The following is a 22,556-nucleotide window of genomic DNA, read 5'->3' as shown; positions in this document are numbered from 1 at the left end:
CTCATAGAAAAGCTACCTATTCCATGTGTAAAGCCTAAGTGCAATTYATAATGAGAAAAACACACTGTGCACACATCACGAAAATAAATATTCAAGACTTAGGAAATGACATACTATAGATAACATGCTGTTCTTTCTCGTCAGTTAAAATACTATATATGCATGTATCAATACTCCTCCACACACAGAAATAGAGGCTAAACTGTGTATAAATGAAAAAAAACAAAGTCTCTATCTTCCTATACTGCTACAGGCTCATAATACCATATATGGTATTTATGTTATCCTTGACACACTGATCGTTTCACCTGCTTCTGTCTTCACAGTATCGAAAAATGGCTTCTTTAGTAAGGAGTCTGTTTGTTCGTCTCATTTCTGCTAGCACCGCTGTCATCCAGTTCTCCACTCTGCCTTCTGCAGCCACAGCCTGTCGGAACTCCATCACCTCCCCTTCAGCTGAAATCATGGCTGTTGCAATTTTCTCACCACTATCACCATCCCGAAACCTCAGGGAAGCTATGTTGTCATACATCTGAAATACATCAACAAAGAAACTCACTAGCATTTGAGAAACCAAGCTTCTAAGATTTAAGGGTAGCTAACCCCCACTGAATGTTGAAAGGAAATTTCCATGGACTCTAAAGAGAAATGGGTCCAACTCTAAGTAATCAAATACAAATGCTGATGAATGCTCATAAACCCAACTGCAGAATAAGCAAGCAGATAATCTGGCCCAAATTACATTTATTTTTTTCAGAAAATAAAGATCTATCAAGAGCTACAGGAAGGTTATTTCATAATTGATCATTCCAGGGCATCTTGAACCTTCCTCTGCTATAACTGATACTGGCCAGTGTAAGAGGTGGGATAGACCATGGACTGGATTTGATTTGGTTATTCAGAAGTTTCTCCAAGATGCCGACAGGATGTTCTTTACATGCAAGAAATATTAGCACCCTTAGCAGCATGTACAGTACTGTCTGTTAAACTGTAAAAACACCTAAAAGCACAGGGCACTGTGGAAAGCTGGACATTGTACCTTTATCATGTGTTCCTGGACACAGAGTGGGTCACTGCTACCAAGGACACTAAGCAACTCCTCATCAGATATAAAGAAAAATCTTGGGAAGGCATTTCGCTTTGAATCCAAATAATCATTCAAGCTTTTCTGACATTTTTCTAGCTCATCATTTATATGATGGAGGTCTGACAGTCGATTTGGGGCTTCACAGCATTTTTTTATCATTGGTTTTTTTACAGTTTCATCCATTATCTACATGGGGAGAAAAGAAAGTTTAGAAAATACTGAAGAGCAATGGATTATACCGAATTACATTTAGCAACATAAGTTCTTACAGAAGTGAATTTGAGGTAGTTTAAATATGGTTTCCTATTGTTGCAGTGCTATAGGAACATATGGAGATGGTATGTTCTCAAAGCTGAGAGCATGAATAGGAGATACTGCCATAAGCACAAGTGTAAACGAGACAAGTCTATATCCCAAGATAAGCAAACGTAAGCACATACTTGATTTTGCTCCAGTATACAGCGATATCCAAGTGAAAAGCACACAGAGCATTTCAGAATCACGGTATTATTTCAATTTTGCAGAGGGGAAAAAGAAAAGTAAGCCATATTCATATTGTGAGCATGTGTTCAGTATAGGAACAATGGTACTATACCAGCAAAGCCTTTTTAGCACAGACACAGCTCCTCAACCTACAGAAACACATCTAAGCTTCGTAATATCATGGTAAAAAGGTATATCTAATGAAAGGAAAAGGGGATTCTGCCTGCCCAGTACTGCCAGCTAAGGATCACAACTCTGCCCAGCTTAGCTAAGTTAGGAGAAGTCTTCGTGTATGGCAGAAGTGAAGTATAACAACACAGTTCCTGGGTTCCTCATCTCCTATTCAATTCATTATAACGCACCATCATCAGTGGTGTTATAAATAACATTGCTGAGTAGAAGACTACAGATAACTATGGAATTGAAAGCAAAATACACTAAATCATTAYTCTGATCATAAATCAAGTCAGTTACTTGCCTTTTTAAATAACACATCTATGCTGTCAAATTTTTTGGCTTCCTCTGGAAGTTGTGATCTTATATCTCCACCAATAAAGATGCTCTCCAGATACATCCATTTTCTCTGAACCACCATCCAGATCTAAGAAAGTCAAATGTTACCATTAAAGAAAAAACACAATGGAAAGCCCTGATTATAAATAATAAACATTAATTATTTAGTCCAGCACTTTCCTCCCTACCTCAATTACTTCACCAATCAACGACAGAGTTTTTTCCCAGCGGTGAACAGTCAACAGGAAAGGGCCCACAAATCGACTGCCTGAAATACTCTGAAGATTGACAGTGTTGTCATCAAGAATCTGTACAATTTCATCCACAGATCCCAGAATAAAGCCTCGTTCCTGAGTGCCTTTGAAGTATTTTTGTACAGTGAATTTCATGTGTTCCCATGTTTCTACTAYTTCCTTCACACCCTGCACATGAACATGAAAAGGTGAGCGCTTCAGTCTTCAAAAGGCAGAGAACTATAATCCTAGCATAAAAATAAAATTAGTTAGTTCAGCATAATTTTTGCACATATTTTCTAACTCTGGTTTATAAAGAAGTGCCTATGCCAAGACAACATGATAAAAACAGAATAAATTCTTCTTCGGATCCTTTTTTGTAGGCCAAACTCATTTATTGTAATGACAGAAATCCAATATATTGCTGCCAAAGCCAAGATAGCTAGATACTGTGCCATGTTGTAGCTTATTAACCGAGCTATTGATCTAGTTAGCATCAGTTACATCACAGCAGGTCCCTGAAGATGCCAGAATTTATTATCATGCCAATAAATACCTCACATAAAGACACAGACTGTTATCATCTATGTCTTTTTAGTTTTATAATGGCTTTTAAAATTACCTTCTCAATGCTAAGCTCCTTAACAGCAGTTCCAACTRTCTCACTGATAACATCTGAATGTCTGTGAAGCTCCATAGCAAACATATTCTCCAAAGTGAACGTTTCTGTTGTCATTTCAAAACTTGTTCCTGTTCTCTCCATAAGCTCTTGCCAATGCCTGTGTGTTAAACGGACATATCAAAAACTGTACCAGGCACTAGGACACAGTAAAGGTGAAAACAGCTGTAATTTAATACATAATAATGGAACCATATTTTTATATTCTACTATTTAATAAGAATTAATACTTTGAATACACCAGGTATCCTAGCCATCCTAGTCTCCTTACATGCTATCACAGAAGTTTATTAAACAGAAGGTAAAGCATGATCCCAGTACCTGAAATCAAAAGTTCTAACATAACAGACAAAATCTCCTTGTATACAGAATAATGGATTTAAATAAATCAAATCAAACCTTTCTCTTAAAGCTTCACTTTTTAAATCAAGCAACAAAGGAATGGAGTCTTGAAATGCCTTCATTTTTGCTTCCAAGTGAAAGGCCACTGGCATACTGCGGACTTGTTTGGGCAGCTTTCGAAGAGTTTTAAGAAATCCTTCAATTCCTTCCTGAAGAAACTGGACATTGAGGTTTATCCAGAGTGTCTGAGACCATTCCTCTTTAGCTGCCTGGGAGCAAAGCCATCAGGAGAAAAAAAATCACATTCCCTTTTAGTTCTGACAAAAGAAATATATTTTTTTCCCCACTACAAAGGATCTAGAGACCACAGTCAGGATGAGGATGCAACTGCATTAACATTTTACAAACAGAGGAAGAGACAGGTACATGTCCAAGAGAGATTCATAGCCAAATGCAACCAGTTGTATAAGAAATAATCAAAAGGAAACATGGAGAACAGAAAGCACATCCATAATATACATTACAGGGGAACAGTCTGGCTCTTAAAGTTAGGGTATCTTAATTTTGAAAAAATAAAATCTACTAAATAGCTCTTTAAGATCATTTAAGGCCTGAGATACCCGTTGTCACCTGTACACGTAGTCCCACCGAAATCATCAGGACTTCTTGTGCAGTAAGACGCCACCCAAAATAATCAGGATCTGTTCCTACCTGATAAAAGTATGTGCTTGGCCCACTATTTCAGTAGTTTTACTCCTGTACTATTGTCACTAAATATATATCATGGTGATAGTCAATTAAAGGTCACAGCTTATTTCATGCAAAGGCTTAGGAGCAGAGTTGATAGCAGTAAGAGGACAACACAGTCTCTGTCCTCTCTCTCCCCCCTCTTTTCTGTGTGTATGTGCATGCACGCAAGTGTGTGTGTGTGTGTGTGTGTGTGTGCATACACAATGCAATACTTACTTTTTGTAATTTATAAATTTCATAGATCTGCTTTAGACCTTCCATATCATTTTGTGCTTTCATTAACTCAGGGTACAATGTGATTGGCAGGTCAAAAAGTTTCTCAGCATTGCCCAATTCCTGATGACTTTTTTCCAGTTTTTCCGCTTCTTTTTCAAAAATGTCCATGAGTTCCAATCCTAGGAAAGGAGAGAAAATTTTCTAGATGAACACTCCTATGGATCATGAGGGACAAATAAGACAGAACTTGTATATAGTCTGTAGAAGTTATAGTACTAAAAATGTCATATTCCTGGTTGATCAGTTTGTATTTTAATAAGGAAATCACAATTTTCTCATTTAACGTAAAATTTGAAGAATTGTCCAAAGGATCGCTTCACCTACATTAATCCATTTACCTTTATCAAGATCTTCCCCAACAGCGCCAGGCCCCTCTGTTGTGAATTTATGGAAGAAATCTGCTATCTCTTTACTGTAGTCCCCAACTTGTTGTCGTGTAATCTAAAGAGAACAATGTTTAAATTGTTTGCCTTTCCATTTCTAATTTTTTTCAGTATTACAAATATTACCTCTGTAAATGTCCTCTAATTTTTTCAGTATTACAAATATTACCTTTGTAAATGTCCTTTTTATGCTTCCAAGGCTGTGATCAACTTCTGATGCCTCAAATAAGAGAGTCTCCCACTTTTCCCTAATCTTGTCAGCCATCTCTTGCTCTTCTTTAGCTACCTAAAACAAAACAAATAACATCTCACACAAGCAATAATGAGTCATAAGAAAGTGAAGAAGGCATGGTCACATTATTAGATTTGCAAAATGTAAAACAGCATTCAAGCGACCTGAATCAGATTTAAATAAATGCAGTATGTCCTTTTAAAAAGGACATATTGCTCTGAGCAGGGAGGTTGGACTAGAGGATTTCCAGAGCTCCCTTCAAACCTCAATGAAAAAGGGAAATATTTATTCATTCCCATGTAAGGCATTTGTGCCTCTAACCCAAATTCCAAATGTTTTATGAGACAAGACATAACATTCACTCACTGGAATACTGTACATTGCAAGAGTTCGGTATCTCTCCTGGATGTCCAAATATTTCAGTTCCACCTTGAAGGACATGTCTTTGATCTCTGCAATTGTACCAAGGACAAATTTGAGATCTTCCAGGGAATCAGGAGGTGTCTTAAGATTCTGTGATAACCTCTGTAAAAAGCAAAAATAATTTCTAGAAGCAACACTGACAGAACAATTCAGCAGAATTATTAGTCAAACATGAAGATTCATTTTCACTTTTAGTCAATGTGATAAAGATAACATCAAAAAAATCAGTAAAAAGTAAACACCACTACAGTAAGGATGTTTTTGCTACAACAAAATAGAAGTTGTAAGCAGTAGTTTAAACAGAACTTCAGAATTACCAGTATGAACCTTTCACCACCACAGGAGAGAAGTCCTGTTTTTTCATGTCACTATTCTCTCCTGTTTCCCAGCTACAGAGAGTGCCAGCTCATTTCTTTGATGCATGGCATACCAGAGTACACTAGCTAGTTTCAATCAATTGGGAGAGTGGTTCAAATGATCAGCCGCTACTCGGTGCTAGCTGTATCAGACAACAAGAACTGAAAGCATCTACCTCAATCTCCTCCTGAAGACTGAAGAGTTCCTCTCTTGCAGACTCATTAAGCAACTTTCCAAGTGAAAGCACCCAGCCTCTAGCATTTTCCTGCACGGTGTAGGCTAAAGGTCCCAGCTGAAGCCTGATAAACCGCTCGTCTTTAACCAATGGCTGTTGAGTCACTTCTTGAGCTACCTTCGTATAGAACTGCAACTTTTCATCAAAGGTGACACAAGCAGGCTTTTTTGCAGCAAACTTCTCCATGACTATGTCTTTGTCTAATTTCCACAGCAGACGATACCTCTTCCATCGGTTCAAATAATTGCTGAGATAAGCCAGGAGTTTGTGGACATTCTGAGTGATGAGAACAGCCTGCTCARTTACCAGAGGGTTCTGGGAGATGTCATTGTAAAAACTCAAGGTGATAACTTCATCCTCCTCAACCCGCTGAGGAGGGCATTCAATACATGTGCCGTGCATCCATCGCACAAAATGCTAGAGATTTCAAGACAGGGTTGGAAAATAATTACTTTGTAAAGAAAATGATATCCATCAAATTGGTTACCATTATTTAAGAGACTAAGAAGGAAATGGTGTGAGTGATTTCTCAAATCTATTGTTTTTCTGACAGCAAAAAAAGAAGTTGTACTTTCCCATACACTTGAAATGAGAGTTAAATTTAATCCTAACAAAACCTTTCCATGCATTATTCAGTCTGCTTTTAAAATCACCTCTAAGGGACAATATAGCACGGTACAGAGAATCAAGTACTAGATTAAACAGGCTGATTGCTGCAGTGGAGCAGAACAGCAAATCTGAGAGTAGAAAGCAAACCTGACCTAATTTTTTTCATTTCAGGTGACATCTGGAATCATTTCTCCATCAGTACAGGCCAGCATTGCTGCCACAACTTTTGGCTTCTTTTCTGGAAAGAAGTTGATTGTAACCATACTCATTCAGGGAACTATTGCTACATCTTTGCCAACAAGCTAGGTAATTCCTTCAGCTGCAAACCTGCTGTCCTAGTTGAATACAGCAGCTACGCTCCCCTCCTAACTTTTTCCAAACTGTTGTTCTGCTGCTTTTGAGGAGAGCTGTAATGCAGAGAAAACTATGACATTTCTTGTCCCATCAACTTATTCACCTATAAGAAAGCAATCTCTGTAGTGCCAGCTGAAAGGTACTTCCTTYTGATGTATGCTGATTTATAGAACCAAATCATGTCCTTACACAGGCAAAACTGCTGAAGAATGACAGGCTGTTTTGCCTGAACAAAAACTGTATGAAGATTTAGGCTAATTTTTTTTCTTGTCTCATTATTTTGTAAAATTAGAACAGTTTGTTAAATTAGGAAAATGTACTGAATATTTTGATTTCAAGATAAGACAAAATAAATCTTCCTTTTGTCATTTACACTTGCCCAAATACAAAGCAAAATTAACTCATTATGACAACAGAGAAACTCTAGCAAAAAGTAAACCTTAATCAAAAATCACCTTAGTGACTTCAACACAGTCTCGGATACATTGTACAGTCATTTTGTCAATCTCACTGGCATTAGGTTGCAAGATTATCTCAGGAGCAGACAAAATAGTTTCTGTTTGGAACAGTGGCACATTTGCAACAATGGAGGCATTAAAAGCTTGCAAATTCCTGGGAGAGAAAAACAAATCATATCAAAGTTATAATCAGGTACTGCCAACCATGGAAACGCCCAGCAGAGACTGCAATTATCAGCTATGCACTTAGATATGTAAGCAGATCCATCTGAAGTCAGTTAATACCAACTTCAGCTGGAAACCCAGATGTGTATCTGAGAGCAGAATTATCCCACTAAGACTGATTTAATGCAAAAGCTTCACTGGCCAGAAGAAACCATTAGAAGGAACAGAAGAGGATACCCTGGTGCAAAAAGACCTTGAGACTACGGTTGGCTCCAAGGCAAGACTCCAGCACAGAAAGCACACTAATGTCAGCTGAACGTGGACCAGATTACAAATACATGGATCATGTGCAGAAGGTATGTCTAGGAAGCTTCTATACCCCTGAAATACTCTATTGGAGATACTGTAAAAAGTCTTTATAATGTCCTGCCACGGGAATCTCCTTGGCCCCAGCTGCTACTGAACAGGTAAAGTATAACCTAGCAAACCTTTGTCCTTGTATTGAYATTCCCTGCATTACAACGACACATATGGCACTCAGACGCCAAGTTCTCAAGATTGTCTTTTTTGGTAAAACAAGGCCTTGATTTTAAAAACAAAGCTGGCATATGCAAACTACACACACCACAGAAAACGTATCCTATTCCTCTCTTCTGCCAACAACTTGCCAATATCCATTTTCTCAGAATTAGGGTTTCTCCTCTAGCCTTGCAATCAGTTCTCCAGTCTTTGCATACAAAGCCAATACAAATACAAATCTGTCTCAAGCTCCAGATCATTGAGGTGTTCAAACAGAGTATCAGTATATATGAATTTAGACCAACAGATCTGGAAAAACAAGAAGATGAAAGACAGGACATTCATTAAAGCAAACAACAGACTTACTTCAGAATTAACTGTGTCAACACCTGATAAATCCTATTTTCCCAGTATGCATAATAGGAAAATAATTTGGGAGATTTGCCACTGTTTGTATTGGCAACCAACCCTTCCATTTTTATTAGCAATGGTCCAATAGCAACATATTTTCTGACCATGTGTTCCACGTCTTTTGCTCTTTCACACTTAACATGCTCAAAAAAYTCTTTCACTTCTGCAAAAGAGAAAAAATAGCATTAACTGCAAAAGATCTAACAGATTTGAAAAATGGAATAATTAGCTGGACTTTATTTGTGAACATGAAATTGATCTTTCATAAAAAAATCTGCATTTATTAATGCTTGATTTATTAATATTTCAGCCCTCTGATTTTATATGGAATCAATTATTCAATAGCAACCAATACCTGTGAAAGTAACCTCTTTAAAGCTTGCAAAGCTTTGTAAGGTACATCCACCTCTGCGTTTCCCTCATTGATACTGTCAGCTTTAGGGTACTGAAGCTCTGCTTGCTGCTTCACGTGTTACACAGTGCAATACTACTGTAACTTGCTTTGGAAACTGTTATAGGGGTTGATCTTAGCARCTAGAATTGCAAAGTAGCAGGCAAAGAGCAAAATAAAACATCATAGAGCTTGGAACAGAAAATATAAAATATAAAGACTTACTAGGAAGTTCATCACCATTTTTTGAAGGTGGAAACTTAAAGAGATTTGTTGATTCTATTAACATAAGTTTGTTATTTATGTCTTCAGAATTCTTATGAATCTGATGGATAAGTGATTCAAACTTCCCGATGGCCTGTGTACAGCGGACGATGAAGTCACTAATACCTTCAAATAAATCACAAACATTTGTTATCTTTCGCTTATCAAATTTTTCACCAACACATCAAAACTGCCACAACCAAATGTGTTAAATCTCTGAGACTGAACTGATACTCTGCAGAAAGATGGATTAGATCATTTCTCACAGGAGAGAGTCCTTCCAGCTCTGTTATTTAACGTTCTATATCCATTTTCGCACTGTCCTTTAAATATAATAAAAACATAAGAAACACCCTCCTGGATCAGACCCTATCTAACCCAGTATTTTGTCTCTGATGGTGACAATACGGTATATTACTTAGGGATACACTGCTSTCATGTGACGCAAAAAATAAAACGAAGAATTAAAGAGGATTTTTTAAAGTGAAAATCAGTATCTAGGGCCATTTTAAAATAGCATCTGTTACCTAAGGAGTTCCAGTTGAGTCTCCTGTGTCCTGATTTGAATACTCTCCAGAGCTCTTGAATGTGGTCATCAAGAAGCTTGGTTTCCGCTTCATTTAACGTTCCCATTAAACTGTGATAGTGATCCAGCATGTTTTTCAGTCCATCTATGTACCTAATGAGTGTGAAAAGCATGTCAGAAAACATAAAAAACAAGATTGTCTGGAAATAAAGGTCTGAACACAGATCAAAATGCAGACCACTCATCATCCTATTCAGACTTCTATATAAAACAAAATATGAACAAATTAAGCACTGAATATTTATTGATTATAAATCCAGTTCATTTCCCTTTGAAAACAAATGAAAGATTCCATATGGCTCCAACAGTAACTAGACCAACTCCTCCAAACCCAATCCAGAAAAAGTATTTAAGACAGCCTCCATTTGAAGCACATATGTGAACCCAATGAGTGATCTTCAAAATCCAGCTGGGACTGTTATCTGCATATGCATGTGCCTAAATGCCTGTGACAATTTGGGCCAAAGTGACTGTCCACAGCTGCACAAGAAGAACATGACCTTGAATGTGACCTGAAATCTGAATGGCACTAACAATTCTTTGCAAAACAAACTTCTTTCTTTCCTTGTTTTTCTTGCAAGTTTTGATAGATGTTTATTTGTATAACATAAGTCACAGAGAGTGAAAGATGCAGACAGCGCCAGAGAAAAGATTACTAATGTAAAGTGGCCATTAGTAATTTTACTCATGAAAAATAAATCATTAAGAGATCTTGTATTTCCAAAATTTGATGACTCAGGGCCCATTATGTTTTGGAGTCAAATAACTTGAAACACTGCCATAAACCTGAATGGGAGGAGGTATTTGGTTATAGCCTTACCTGAGATATTTGTCTTCTTGTAATGCTACATTTCTTGCCATTTCTGGGACTGGAAACCCCATTTGTTCCATGTACTTTGTTTCACTGATAATCTCTTGGAGTCTGGGAGAAAAATTCACACTGAAATGGACAGTTTTCTCTGTGGTGACAGGCTCGTCTGTTACWGAGCTCTACAATACAAGAAAGGAAGAGAAGCAGAAAGGAGGGGAACACCAAATTGTTACAAAGCAAGGGAAAAGTTAACTCTCAGGGRTATTTGATAAGGCAGCTGGCAAAAGTCGGACAGAATGGCTGACATTCACAGCTTGTCGAAATGTCTTTAAAATTAAGATCGCGAACTCAGCATTCTAATTTCAGAAATTAAACACAACTACCTCTTCAGTGAAAGCTGACTACAAGAAACTAACCAAATCACCGTTGTTTACATACTGCTGCAACCAATTATAACAGAAAGCCCAGAGGAAGTTCACAGTCAAGCAAATGATTAATTAGAATGGGGTTCTGCAGGATCTCTACTGGGAACCTAGCTCTACCTAACTTCAGTCCCAAATTTTGTTGTAACGTCCCAAAGACATTGCAGCAAATACTAAGGATTAATAGGAATTACAGCACACAGAAACACACAGAGAAACAACATTCATCCATCTGCCAGGTCATTCAGCAACTGCAACAAAYGTCCTATGAAGGACCGCAAACAATTCTGAGTTCAGAACTACCRAAATCTTCCTTCCAAAAACTGTGTCCCTCCTTAAAATACCACTCTTAGAAAAATCTCACTGACCATCAAATTCATTTCAGTTCTTTCCCACAGAGAAGTCTGGTGTTTTATCTTCCTGTCTCTCACCTGCTCAGAAGCCTCTGGGTTAGTACGTGTTATAGTCCCAGCAGAAACAACTTTAGTCAGCAGAGTTTTTTTCAATAATTGTGGGAGTATATGTTCTGTCCCATCTCTCCATTGATCATATTTCTGATCTTCATACTCTTTCATCTTCTTGGCCACTTGAAGATATATTTGTTTTACCTACAAAGGAAAATTCAGTAAAATTCATTTTAAAGATCAAGAGAAATAAGAATTTCACTATCCTGTCTTAACATGGTTTCTAATTTTTATCAGATGAGAGAGCAAGTAAAGCCTTGTAATTAATGCAGGTGATGGAGAATTTAGGCTCTTGTGTTCTATTACTGATTCTGCCACTGCCTATCCACGAGTCAACGGGAAGGTCCCAGTCAGCCTCCCATTTATAACGTATCACAATGCACMAAGACATTCTTGGAACTTCAGCTCACATTAGAGCACTTTCACATCCTCAGAATAAAGGTATGAGAAGAGTATTTCTTCCATTAAACAGCAATAGAACCAACATACTTCCTTTCCACGTTCACTAGCAAGCAACTCCTCTACTTCTTGAAATCGAATAATTGTGTGTTTGATCCGATAGAAAAGGGATCGGGACCAGTATATTGCTCCAGCCACTGGAGGATGATTCTTGCACAGAGGAGGATTTTTGAGGTTCTGAATAAAGATCTGCTTAACATTTCCAACCTAGAAAAGAATAAAATATTGCAAAGAATCACTTCACTTGCTTCTCCATGATCAGTATCTAACCAGGTATAAAGCAAATCTCTGAAGCTAATTCCAGCAGCAGGATAAAAACAATTAGTTTCTTTTTTCATGCATCTTTTGTCTTAATTGCATTACATTGAATGTTTTCCTTTCTGTGTTTTGGGGAATTGCTGTTGTGCATGTTTTCAGTGAGAAGACATTTTATTGGTAAACTCAATGTTCTTTGAAATACCAAGAAAAATGCTGTGATATCAAAAGCTTTCCAACATACAGGCAAGTCAGAAATTATTTCTGCCTTCACTGTTGATCTCTGAGGCCTTTTGGTAGTACCATGAACTTGTCCAGCACAAGAAAGGTCTAGGGTATGAAAGATGAACCCTTCTCAGGAAGGAGCACTGTCACCCACAAGTTAAAGCCACGAGCWTCACTATATTCAAACATGCACAAAAAGCATGCAAACATCCTTTGGCTCTACACATATACAGAGATATACACACATGCATTTCAGCAAATTAACCATGTCACTCCTCTTGCAAGCTGAGAAAAAGTGAGAACAATTGTTACGCTTATCTTTAAAAACTTGTGAGTCCTTCAGATGGTGAATGACACTATACACGTGTTCAGATAGATAAACAGATTTATGATTTTCACTAGGTAAAGAGCTTTGTGTATTCCTTAAGAAATCCTTAAATGAAATACCTCTTTACAATATTGGTCCAAAATATCATTGAACTTCATCATCATCTGCTTATTAATGGCTTCACGAGAGCGGATGTGTTTAAAGTTTAACAGCATGTCAAATGCAGCTTCTGCTGACCGAAGGGTCTTAAAAGATTCGTCAACAAAGTTTTTGGCCTCTTTTTCAATAACCTAAATAAAGACAAAGGAAGAAGGCCAAGAAATCCTATCACTTAGAGGTTTATCTTGCAAAACCAAGAAGGGAARACAAAATGAAAATACCTTTTTATAATAGTGGTCAAGCATATTTTTACTAGTCTTTGTATTATAAATTATTAACAAACTGATGGCTTTACAGTAAGTCACAGGAAATGAGTGCTAACCCAGTGTCTACAGGGCAGGAACATAGGTCGCAAAAAGCATCCAAACAATCTGTGCTTTGTGGGTATACTAGCTGAGGGGTGAAGGGCTGAATGAATCCAGAAAAGGAAGTTTTAATTCTTTGAAGGACATGATTGACATATGCCAGCACATGAGTACAGAGAGGTCATATGCAGCCTCTGTTCACACTGTAGCAATTCTGCCAATGAACAGAGTGTGTTTCACCAGTTCACAAAATAAAGTAGAATTATAAGCAAAAACAACTTGAAAACAAAATACTTGCTTAAAAATGTGGTCAAATTCTTCACATTTTCATTTATGTATGTATTTATTTATTCTTTTWTTTTGCAAAATTATATTTTCTTTAAATGAAAATGCTGGCATTCTAAAAGGAATTTCTATATAGGAAGTTAATACAAGAAGAAGAAAACTACAGTATGTGACACTTACTGAAACTTCTCCTTTAAATTCTTTCATGACATATTTCCATTGATGTGCACATTTGATGCTAAAAGGGTCAAAAGTCAGTTGCTCCATAGGACTAGTTAGTCCATCTACTCTTCTCAATACATCATCAATACGCTTTGGATCACCTGTGACAGCTTTGAGTTCAGGACCAAATATATTATAAAACTCTTCAATGACCTGTTCATTTGGAAGAACATACCAGAAAGCTTTATTTTTTTTCTGCCATATAACTGTTCTCTTTCTGTTATTAGTTCCTTTAAAAAATAACAATAGCCTAGAGAACAATCAATTCTTGCTGTGATTTACATTTTATATATTCCTATAAAAGATTCTAAGTAGCTTTATTGAACAAAACTGTACAGGTCCAACACTGTAGTTGTTACACAGATAATACCGAGTTATTGCTTCTTTTTATTCCACTAGGGTTTTTACATACACAGTCTATAGCATCTGATGAACAACTGATGGACCATTAATATTTCTAGTCACCCTGCCTCAAATGGACCTAAATATAGCATCTATCCATTCGTATAAGTTATCCTGCAATTGATATGCCGATCCATATATAGTCAAATTTTATATAATACTACACTTCCTATTTTATCTAAAATGATATCATTAAACTAGCAAACTATAAAAATGGCAAATCTGTGAAACACGTGGTGCAAGTTTGCATGTTGATAACAGCAGGGTACACAGTAATGCATTTCCTCAAGAAGTATCCTAAGAAGATGTAAGCACTTAATTCATCTGAAGCATAAATGCAGCTTTGTTGAAATCAAAGGCACTGTTCAGGTCTTAAGGTTAAACGCACATGAAAAAAAAAACTTAAAGGCCATTAACACTTCAACAAATATAATACAGAAGAATCCCCTCTACAAAAGAAGAAACTGATTATACAGTCCTCTTTATTACTGTCTATATTAGTACCTGCAAAGTATCAYACAGATCTTGACAGATTGAAGCCATATAATCCGTTTTTTCAAATAAACGTTTTCGGTCAAATTCCCAACGTTGCTCTCTTCCTGATGCTTCAATTTGGGCACGAACAGTAAAATAAGATTTCTTCCATTCTTCAAGAGTGCTTTTAGCTTCTGTTATTTTGTTTTTCGCAGCAGTTCTATCCTCTCTATTAACCAAATCAAAATAGTTAAGAGACCATAGATAGAAACACTACGGCTAGAAAATGATTTCTCAACTGGATTTATACACCCTGGTTTAGCAGCTTCTAAATAAAGAAGACCTAGGCAAAACTTGAAATATAGTTGTGAGGTCTTCGTTTTCAGCAGGACTGATTTTGAAAGGAGATATTATTTCAGGATTGMTTTTGATGACATCTATGCCACTTTTGTACCACTATAATTCTATTGGATTTATTGGTATTATTTATTTATGCCCTTTCAAGACAAAAGAGGACAAGCATCCATTTCTTCAGGGCTGATTCAGTAAYGTATGAAAGTTACAAAATAAACTGACATTTAAGTTTTTCTAATACAGTTTCAGATAGTAAAAAACACTGAAACCTATCTGATGAAACTGTTATCTACCATACTTCCTGTAAAACAAAGTTCTTAAAAGTACAGCCTAGCTAAAGAAGAATCTAGTTACTTACTTAAACAGTGTACGTAAATCCACAACTTTGCACACTCTTGTGGAAATTTCCCATGCAATTCGTTCCATGAGCGGTACCATCCTCTCATCCTTGTTGTAGTGCCGTGAGATAATCCATACCATTCTCAGGGCATTCATCAGTGAAGGAATTGTATCCAACACAACATTAAACCCAGTGCCATGTGTCAAATTCTATTAAGCGTATTATAAACATTGTGAATAAGCTGTCATGAAAATATACATATATATATTCTATAAACCAATATTTATTCTATAAATACCTGGGTGTTAAGAAAATCCATGACATTAGCGAATAGATAACCAGTCAAGCAAACACCCTGGTGAATCTAAATTACATAGATGGTTATGGGTGTACAGATCTGCATCTATCACTCTGAATACTTATTCGGTGATGTCTTATTAATTTTATGTTTTCTGTATAAGATGCCCCAAGCTTGGTTTTGGCACAGTTCTCCATGCAGATGTTTGAATGATCTTCAACAGCTCATAACAAGAGACATCAACTGTAACTAGTGATAGAAGCTAGCTCAAAAATAGAGCAGAGAAATCCTTGTTTTTATTAATTCAGCTATCCTATACAACGGTCTCAAGGCTGGGATTTAATAAACCAAGCTGTTCACAGCTCTGTGCTTACTTCTACTTTCAAGTACTATAACAACTGTATCTCAAACAAAATAAGCACATCTTATTTTAATTAAATATAAAAAACTAGAGTATATCTTTATTGCTGATAAAAATAAAAAATAAACAAGCTGTGATTATATCAACAGAGAAACCAAACTGAGATAACTCCTGCTAAAACTTCCCAAAGTTTTCTTAGGGATACACACCTTCAAATGGCGCTCAAGAGTTGAAAGAAACCTAACGTTATCTAGAGCTTCCACATGATGTTTTCGGAGATCAGTTAAGACATTCTGTAAACTTTCAATATGCTCAGATTCAGCTTCTTGTAGTACTGCCAAGATTTTTTTCACTTCTGGAAGCTTTATCTGTTCAGACAGAGCACTTAAAGTAGCATTTCTTTCACGCCAGAGATCAATTTCTGCAAGTGGACCATTACCCTACAAGTAGTGAGGAGTAAAATAAAAACCGTAAATTATCTTTATGAAAGGACTGTATTTATTCTTTCTTTTCAATATGCTGTATACTGAAGAAAGACAGATGTGAATCAATCATGAAAAAAAAAATCACACAGAAGAAGATCCTTGAAATCAAAAGGGTTTTACACAGGCTGAGGAACTGATCATAGGGAGTATATCCCAGATTTGGAAATKAAGACCCTAAGCTTGCAAATGCTTATGCACTTCGTAGATGTGAAACGTCTCATCACTTTTAATGAGATTACTCATATGTATAACTGTTTGCAGAATCAGTGTCTTACAGTTGCAATTTTTTGATTTGCAAAAGATGACTTGCCAAGGGAAAATACAGTGCTATATTTTAACAAAATGTCACTGCAGTTTTTAATATTTCATGGCTATCTCATAGGTTTTAGAAGTAAGAGCGCAGCTAATAGAAGTGCCTCAGCTTTCCACAGTTTCCAATCTGGACAGGATTTGCATGAATTGCTTTATATTCTATTTTCCAGACTCACTCAGTTCCTCACTACCTTTGTTCTCCTTCACATGAATTAGCAAAAGGACTTTTCAACAAACATGAAGACAAATTAAAAATGAGCACAAATCATTGCCAAARATTCTTGTGGAGAATGAAGAAATATCACTGGGAGCAAAACAACGCTGGTGTTACGGGCAACATTACCTGTGGGACCTTTTTCAGTTCTTCCCCTAAAGCTGTGGATATTAATTTTTGCCAGGTCACTGCATAACTTTCCAGGGTTTCAACCACTTCCGGAAGCGTGGCAAGAACAGTCACTTCTCCATCTAGATTTATATCTGGTATTTCCAGTTTAATCTCTCCTATTGGAAGAAAATGCACCTAAAATTAACTATCTTGTTCCAGCAGCATTGTTAAAGTAAAATACCAGAAACAGCTTACACCTTCTGACTTGAGGAYAGATAACATACCGGCTGCTCTGCCATTTGAGAATAAGGCAAAACATGTCCAGTTGCTTCAAAGTTAACACAGCTCAAACAAAGATATATCTGGAAATAACTGAAAAGCCCTCAGTTTTCAAGCCTTAACCAACTCTCAGACTATTAAGAATCAGGGTTAGGACTTCACTGAAGAAGATTATCAGTCGGTCTATTGCAGGCCATTACACCCCGCTCAATGGTATGACACTAGCCCCTGTTAGAGAACGGATACTAAAGAACATGTGAAAATCTGATTTGGTCTACCATTTCCTAAATCCTGCTATGGCCTAAGTCCCATGGACATTGGCAAGCAATGAGGCATGTTTATCCTCTCTCCTTTCTTACTCCAGGATGTCTGCAAGAATATTCATCACTGATTTGGTCCATTTTCCCATACTGCCTGCTATGTCGAAGGCAATAAAAACGTTACTGTCATAGCGATGAGAAACTTTAATCAGATCTGGAGCTTCCCCAGAAACTGTATGTATTTGGCATTCAAAACAAAGCCATTCCTAGGTGAACTTCTTTCTACTGTCACGCGCATGTCAGAGTGTCAGAGTGCACATGTCAGAGTGCTGGCAGAGGCAGAATACTTGCCTTCAATTTGTTGCATTGTCCGTTGAATATGGCTTAAGAATTTTTGCATGTTCATTAGGAACTCGTTCCTCATTATCTTAATATTACAGTACTCCACAGGTTGTTCTTTCCTTTTTGCAACCTCAGAATCAGTTAAATTCCTTCTTTCAGAATCTGTGTTTTCACTATCTGGATGAAAGAAAGCTTCCTCAGTCTGCTGTAGATTATAGGAGAGAACAGGCAAAAACACCTACAATTCAAACAGATATCATAAATTAGAGGATTCACATTTWAAAAAAATCCAGTCACCTTACTGGCAATTCACTTAAGGTTGTTCTAAACTTAATTTAAGTGCGTCTCTCTCCATATCACCTCTTTAGCATCATTCTCTCTGCCTCAAGCTCTACAGGGGAATAGCTCCAACATGCTTTCACAAAAGTCTATCAGTACAAAAATAAAGGTATCTGTTGTCACATTTTTAAATATCTCTCAGACAGGGCCAGGCAATTCAATGAATAATCCCTGTCTCCACATCTTCACAAAAATTTAGGAAACAAAAATATAAACTGAATATTAACACAAGCTCCATTTTGGCAAATGAAGCTCACTCAGTAAATRTTAATATTTCTTATGAACAATCCATGTGGTTAGAAGAATATCAAATAGGCAAATCACTCACAGAAACACTCAAGACTTCATACCTAAAAACSGTAACACATTTACCTGTGAGAAGACATTCTTTAACATCAAAAGAGTGTGACCAGTCAGTACGCCAAACTCTATCATTTTAGGAAGAACCTCATTAGCTTCAGTCAGGTCATTAGGTTCAGAAACCGTTTCTAAACAGTATATAAGGAATTAGCATAAATCTAATTATTTGATACAGAAAGCAATCAGTAAAACAATACCGTAAATGGTTTTTTTTCTCATAACAAAGAAATAGTAGTTAGAACTCCAAAAAATAAACTGCATTTGTAATAAACTAGGTTTGATGCAAGTCACTTCAAAAAATTAGTGTTAGTTTTAATASTGTAGATGCCTTTTCAAAAAGGGTAAAAAAAATATTTAAGTGTCATCTAAGTTTTACAGCCCAGCCTTATAGCTCAGCAATGGTTTTCTGTTCAAACAAAACAGAGGCCTTGATTCAAACTCTTATTCTACAAAGAGACTAGGAAAATCTTACACAGAATTGCCAAAAATGACCAAATGTATTACCATCATGTTCTTTTTTGTCATATTTCCCACTTCTATAAAAAATGAAAATAATAGACACACACAAAATACTTTGTAACCTAAAACCATGCATTTTGCTCTTTGGTGAGCCCACATAAACAYTGATGCTGGAACCAGTCTCTGGCACTAAATTAGAGTTAACATTGACCGTTGATAGTTCCTGGAAATAGGTGACCATTGTCATTGCTTTTATGACAAAGTACGAACTATCAGAATAAAATCTTCATTTCATGTGCTGCTATTGTGTATCCGAATTTGAGTCAGGTCAGGAGGACTGATCCTTCAGTTGTGCTTATCACTACCTTATAGCCTAACTTTCAGATACAGCTCTTCATCCACAACATACTTTACAGAGCCGTAGTAACTAAACCTTCTTAATTCCTCTGAGAGCAGCATCAAAGTTTCATCCCTCTTGGTAAAACATTCAAGATAAGTAACTTTCCATAAATTTGAAATAAAAAACATTCCTAGTTTCCTGGTTTTACTCTGAGAGTATTCCTGCCCAGGTAATTAACCTGGACATGCACTATCCTAGATCTCAGTCACTACAACCTTTTCTCAGTCTGAAGTGCTTCTTAATGCAAATACTGAAAGTGCAGAGCCAGCAGTTATTCAGGGCAAATACCTTCGGCGTCTCTCAGAAAGTATACAATATCACCTGACATAAATTCTTCTGGAATTTCATCAAGAGCCACATAGAAATACACTTTGTCAGCCTTCTGTTTTGTTAACTGGAACAGAAAATGAAAAAGAATATAACTATTACTATTTGCCACCGCATTTCTTAACAGCAAAAACATGTTTGTCTACTGTGAGCAATGGGACAGAATCATGTCAGCTCTGAGTACATTATATTCATATTGACGTCCAAATAAACCACTAACAAAAATTAAATGTTAAAAATCACAAAGCTAACAGTAAAAATCATTAGCTTTAGAAGGAATGTTAATTTCCAGGCTAATGGGACTAATAGTATTAGTGCTGGAAATCTTAAATAAGAGAAAGGAACACACTTAAATGCCCCCCATCATGTCTTTCTGAGAATGCGTAGGCACCTACTCCCCTTCTGCCTGCATCTCAGTCATAAATCAAGTTTTGTTAAAAAGCCCAAACTCCATCCTGATCATCTAACTAGGGAAAAGAATAGAGGTACAAAAGCCTTTGCTCACGGTCCCTTACATGCTCTTCCTACGGTATTTTTATCTAGCAATTATTCTAACTGCAACTTTCCTGTTGCAAGCAACTCTGGGAATAGCTAATGTGGTATCTGAGTAATTCACTACTGCATTTCTTCACTGAAAATGTAGCATTTTGCCCAGTAAATTTCCTTTGCAATGTCATGTCAGCCAACGTCACAGGCAGTGGCAGACACCACAGACCACTGGATTCAGGAGAAAATTTCTATTCTTGTAAAATGTTCTGTTCTGTTCACAGTACTTGCTCTGCATTGTACCTCTTTAACTTCCCCATCAGTTTTATTGAAACATTCACATCCAAAACCCAGCATTTTCATATSCCCAAAAGAACAGAGTGAAATACAACAGCCTTACCTGAGGTATGTGTTCCATACTTTCAGTCACAAATTTTTGCTCCAGATCACTCGATTCAGACCCAATAGAGAGAGCTGATATGCGACCTTGCACACTTACATCAGCTGAAGATTCCAGAAGGGCTGTCTTGCTTTTCTGAGTCATCCCTAAGAAAAAGCACAAGAAAATTCAATTAAAGAACAGGTATTCTGTGCATTTAAGACAGATCCTTCCAATTATCTTCTCAAAATAAATGACTAGGTATTTTTGTCCACCTTCAGCACCATCTTTCACCAACCAGTCATCCAGTCTTGGTGTTAATCATAAATTTTCCCCTGCAGCATTACTGAAGGATTTGATCCAAGCATGCAAGTGACCTTGCTGCATTTCACAGCTAATGGGGTTTTATTTACAACCTCCTTTCTAGCTTTTTCTAACACAAATGATTTTTTTACGATAAAATAAGTGGGTTAATGCATTTCAATATGAAAGCACTTTGCAAAAGAAACCTTGCAAACAATTAAAGGTTTTGTCACCCTGAGCTGTGTTGGGGAAAATGTCTGTAGATATGGTGTGCCCAAGAAGTCATGGTGAAGGCACTGTAACAGAAACAACCGTACGAATTCCAAGGCCAGCCAAGGACCACTATTCTACATTGTTTTTTGAAAAGTGCAGTATGTCTTCTTCCCCTTTCAGCACAGGCTTCTAGACACTTAAAAGGAGTGGAAAAGGTTCAGTCACATCTACAACTGGAAAGGTCATGCCCCTTTGTGTTCTTATATTATTATCAAGCAATAATAATTCTGTCTTACTCTTTTGAGCATTAACTTGCAGCATTGCAGCTGCATCCGTTCAGAGGTGTAGGAGAGGAATAGGACTGTATCATTCCTTTAGTCCACTTACACACAGGCCAGACATCATCACTTAACTTTAGTGGTTCTATTTTTTTTGCACAGTATGAACAAAATTCTTTTATGAATAGAAAATGCCAGGTCCTGACCCCTTGATTCCACAAATAATTCTTTCAGAAGGTTCAGAGTTACATGGATATCAACAGCAGAGAAGAGAATTGGGCATCTGAGCCACAGAGAATCATCATCCTCTTCTGACACCCTTTCTACCTCTTTTCCTTTATTTTTCCACTGTTCATTAAATGCTTCTGTACAATCATACAGCTAAAGTACTGGACTGATCTTAACTCTCTACAGGACCCGCTTTTATTCTCATTAAACTACATCAAAATAAAGAAAAGAGCTTGCAGCTCTTAAGACAAAGAGAACGAATGGTTGTTCATCCCAGTCAGTCTCCGTCAGTTTGGAAAAGATGAAGGAGCCAAACTGAGAAAAGTATCTTGCAAAGGAACACCCTGAGGCAGAAGCTCTTGAGAAAACCTTAATTTGCCATTCGTGCTGCCTAGGACTCTATCCACAAAATCCGATCTGTGTTCCTGGGAACAGAAGCTGTTGCTACTGACCCTGTGGGAGCAGCTCTGCTCTAGGACCGTGTCAGTGAGTCAGGCCGAGCCCCCGCAGCAGCAAGGCCTGCGACCAGCACGGTTTGGCCACCCAAACCACCTACTTCCTTCCAAGGTTGCAGGGGAGGCCGTTTCGGTCAACTCTTCAGGAAAGAAGTCATCCAGGCCTTCCTCCTCCTGCCCATCTTCAAACTCATACTCGTCGCCTGCGTCTGCGCGCACACACAAAACGGGAGGAAAGCACGATACGGCCACCCCGCAGCGGGGATGGCGCAAATCCCAGCCGGGGGCACAAGGGGAGAGCAGACGGGTGGGGGGAAAAGGGGTAGAGGAGGGGGCAGGTGCAGACCAAGGGCAGGAGGAGGCAGGGAACAGGGTCAGGACTTGGAGATGGGGCAAATGGGAGCCCCCGGGG

General features: G+C 37.5%; 1 protein-coding gene across 1 annotated transcript in view; it reads right to left on the bottom strand.

Moving 5' to 3' along the window:
* The window catches only part of DNAH10 (dynein axonemal heavy chain 10), a 59,286-nt gene that overhangs the window by 36,350 nt on the left and 380 nt on the right, over nucleotides 1-22,556 (bottom strand). The window contains exons 2-30 of the mRNA XM_026058869.1: nucleotides 22,246-22,353; nucleotides 20,689-20,834; nucleotides 19,764-19,869; nucleotides 18,629-18,744; nucleotides 17,927-18,155; nucleotides 17,055-17,212; nucleotides 16,124-16,354; nucleotides 15,274-15,464; nucleotides 14,592-14,790; nucleotides 13,644-13,838; nucleotides 12,834-13,004; nucleotides 11,937-12,113; nucleotides 11,415-11,591; nucleotides 10,571-10,740; nucleotides 9,692-9,843; nucleotides 9,126-9,290; nucleotides 8,465-8,672; nucleotides 7,412-7,568; nucleotides 5,934-6,410; nucleotides 5,345-5,503; nucleotides 4,916-5,032; nucleotides 4,702-4,804; nucleotides 4,304-4,482; nucleotides 3,395-3,606; nucleotides 2,939-3,095; nucleotides 2,272-2,505; nucleotides 2,049-2,171; nucleotides 1,040-1,273; nucleotides 309-532 (exon numbers count right to left, since the gene is read on the bottom strand). Coding sequence (XP_025914654.1) covers nucleotides 309-532; nucleotides 1,040-1,273; nucleotides 2,049-2,171; nucleotides 2,272-2,505; nucleotides 2,939-3,095; nucleotides 3,395-3,606; nucleotides 4,304-4,482; nucleotides 4,702-4,804; nucleotides 4,916-5,032; nucleotides 5,345-5,503; nucleotides 5,934-6,410; nucleotides 7,412-7,568; nucleotides 8,465-8,672; nucleotides 9,126-9,290; nucleotides 9,692-9,843; nucleotides 10,571-10,740; nucleotides 11,415-11,591; nucleotides 11,937-12,113; nucleotides 12,834-13,004; nucleotides 13,644-13,838; nucleotides 14,592-14,790; nucleotides 15,274-15,464; nucleotides 16,124-16,354; nucleotides 17,055-17,212; nucleotides 17,927-18,155; nucleotides 18,629-18,744; nucleotides 19,764-19,869; nucleotides 20,689-20,834; nucleotides 22,246-22,353 — 5,275 coding nt within the window. The remainder of the gene's footprint in view (nucleotides 1-308; nucleotides 533-1,039; nucleotides 1,274-2,048; nucleotides 2,172-2,271; nucleotides 2,506-2,938; nucleotides 3,096-3,394; nucleotides 3,607-4,303; nucleotides 4,483-4,701; nucleotides 4,805-4,915; nucleotides 5,033-5,344; nucleotides 5,504-5,933; nucleotides 6,411-7,411; nucleotides 7,569-8,464; nucleotides 8,673-9,125; nucleotides 9,291-9,691; nucleotides 9,844-10,570; nucleotides 10,741-11,414; nucleotides 11,592-11,936; nucleotides 12,114-12,833; nucleotides 13,005-13,643; nucleotides 13,839-14,591; nucleotides 14,791-15,273; nucleotides 15,465-16,123; nucleotides 16,355-17,054; nucleotides 17,213-17,926; nucleotides 18,156-18,628; nucleotides 18,745-19,763; nucleotides 19,870-20,688; nucleotides 20,835-22,245; nucleotides 22,354-22,556) is intronic.

Source organism: Apteryx rowi, unplaced genomic scaffold (assembly GCF_003343035.1).
Source record: "Apteryx rowi isolate R43461 unplaced genomic scaffold, aptRow1 scaffold_15, whole genome shotgun sequence".
In the NCBI taxonomy this organism is placed as follows: domain Eukaryota; kingdom Metazoa; phylum Chordata; class Aves; order Apterygiformes; family Apterygidae; genus Apteryx; species Apteryx rowi.
Note: the sequence above shows the minus strand (reverse complement) of the source record. Positions and strands in the feature narration are given on the sequence as shown.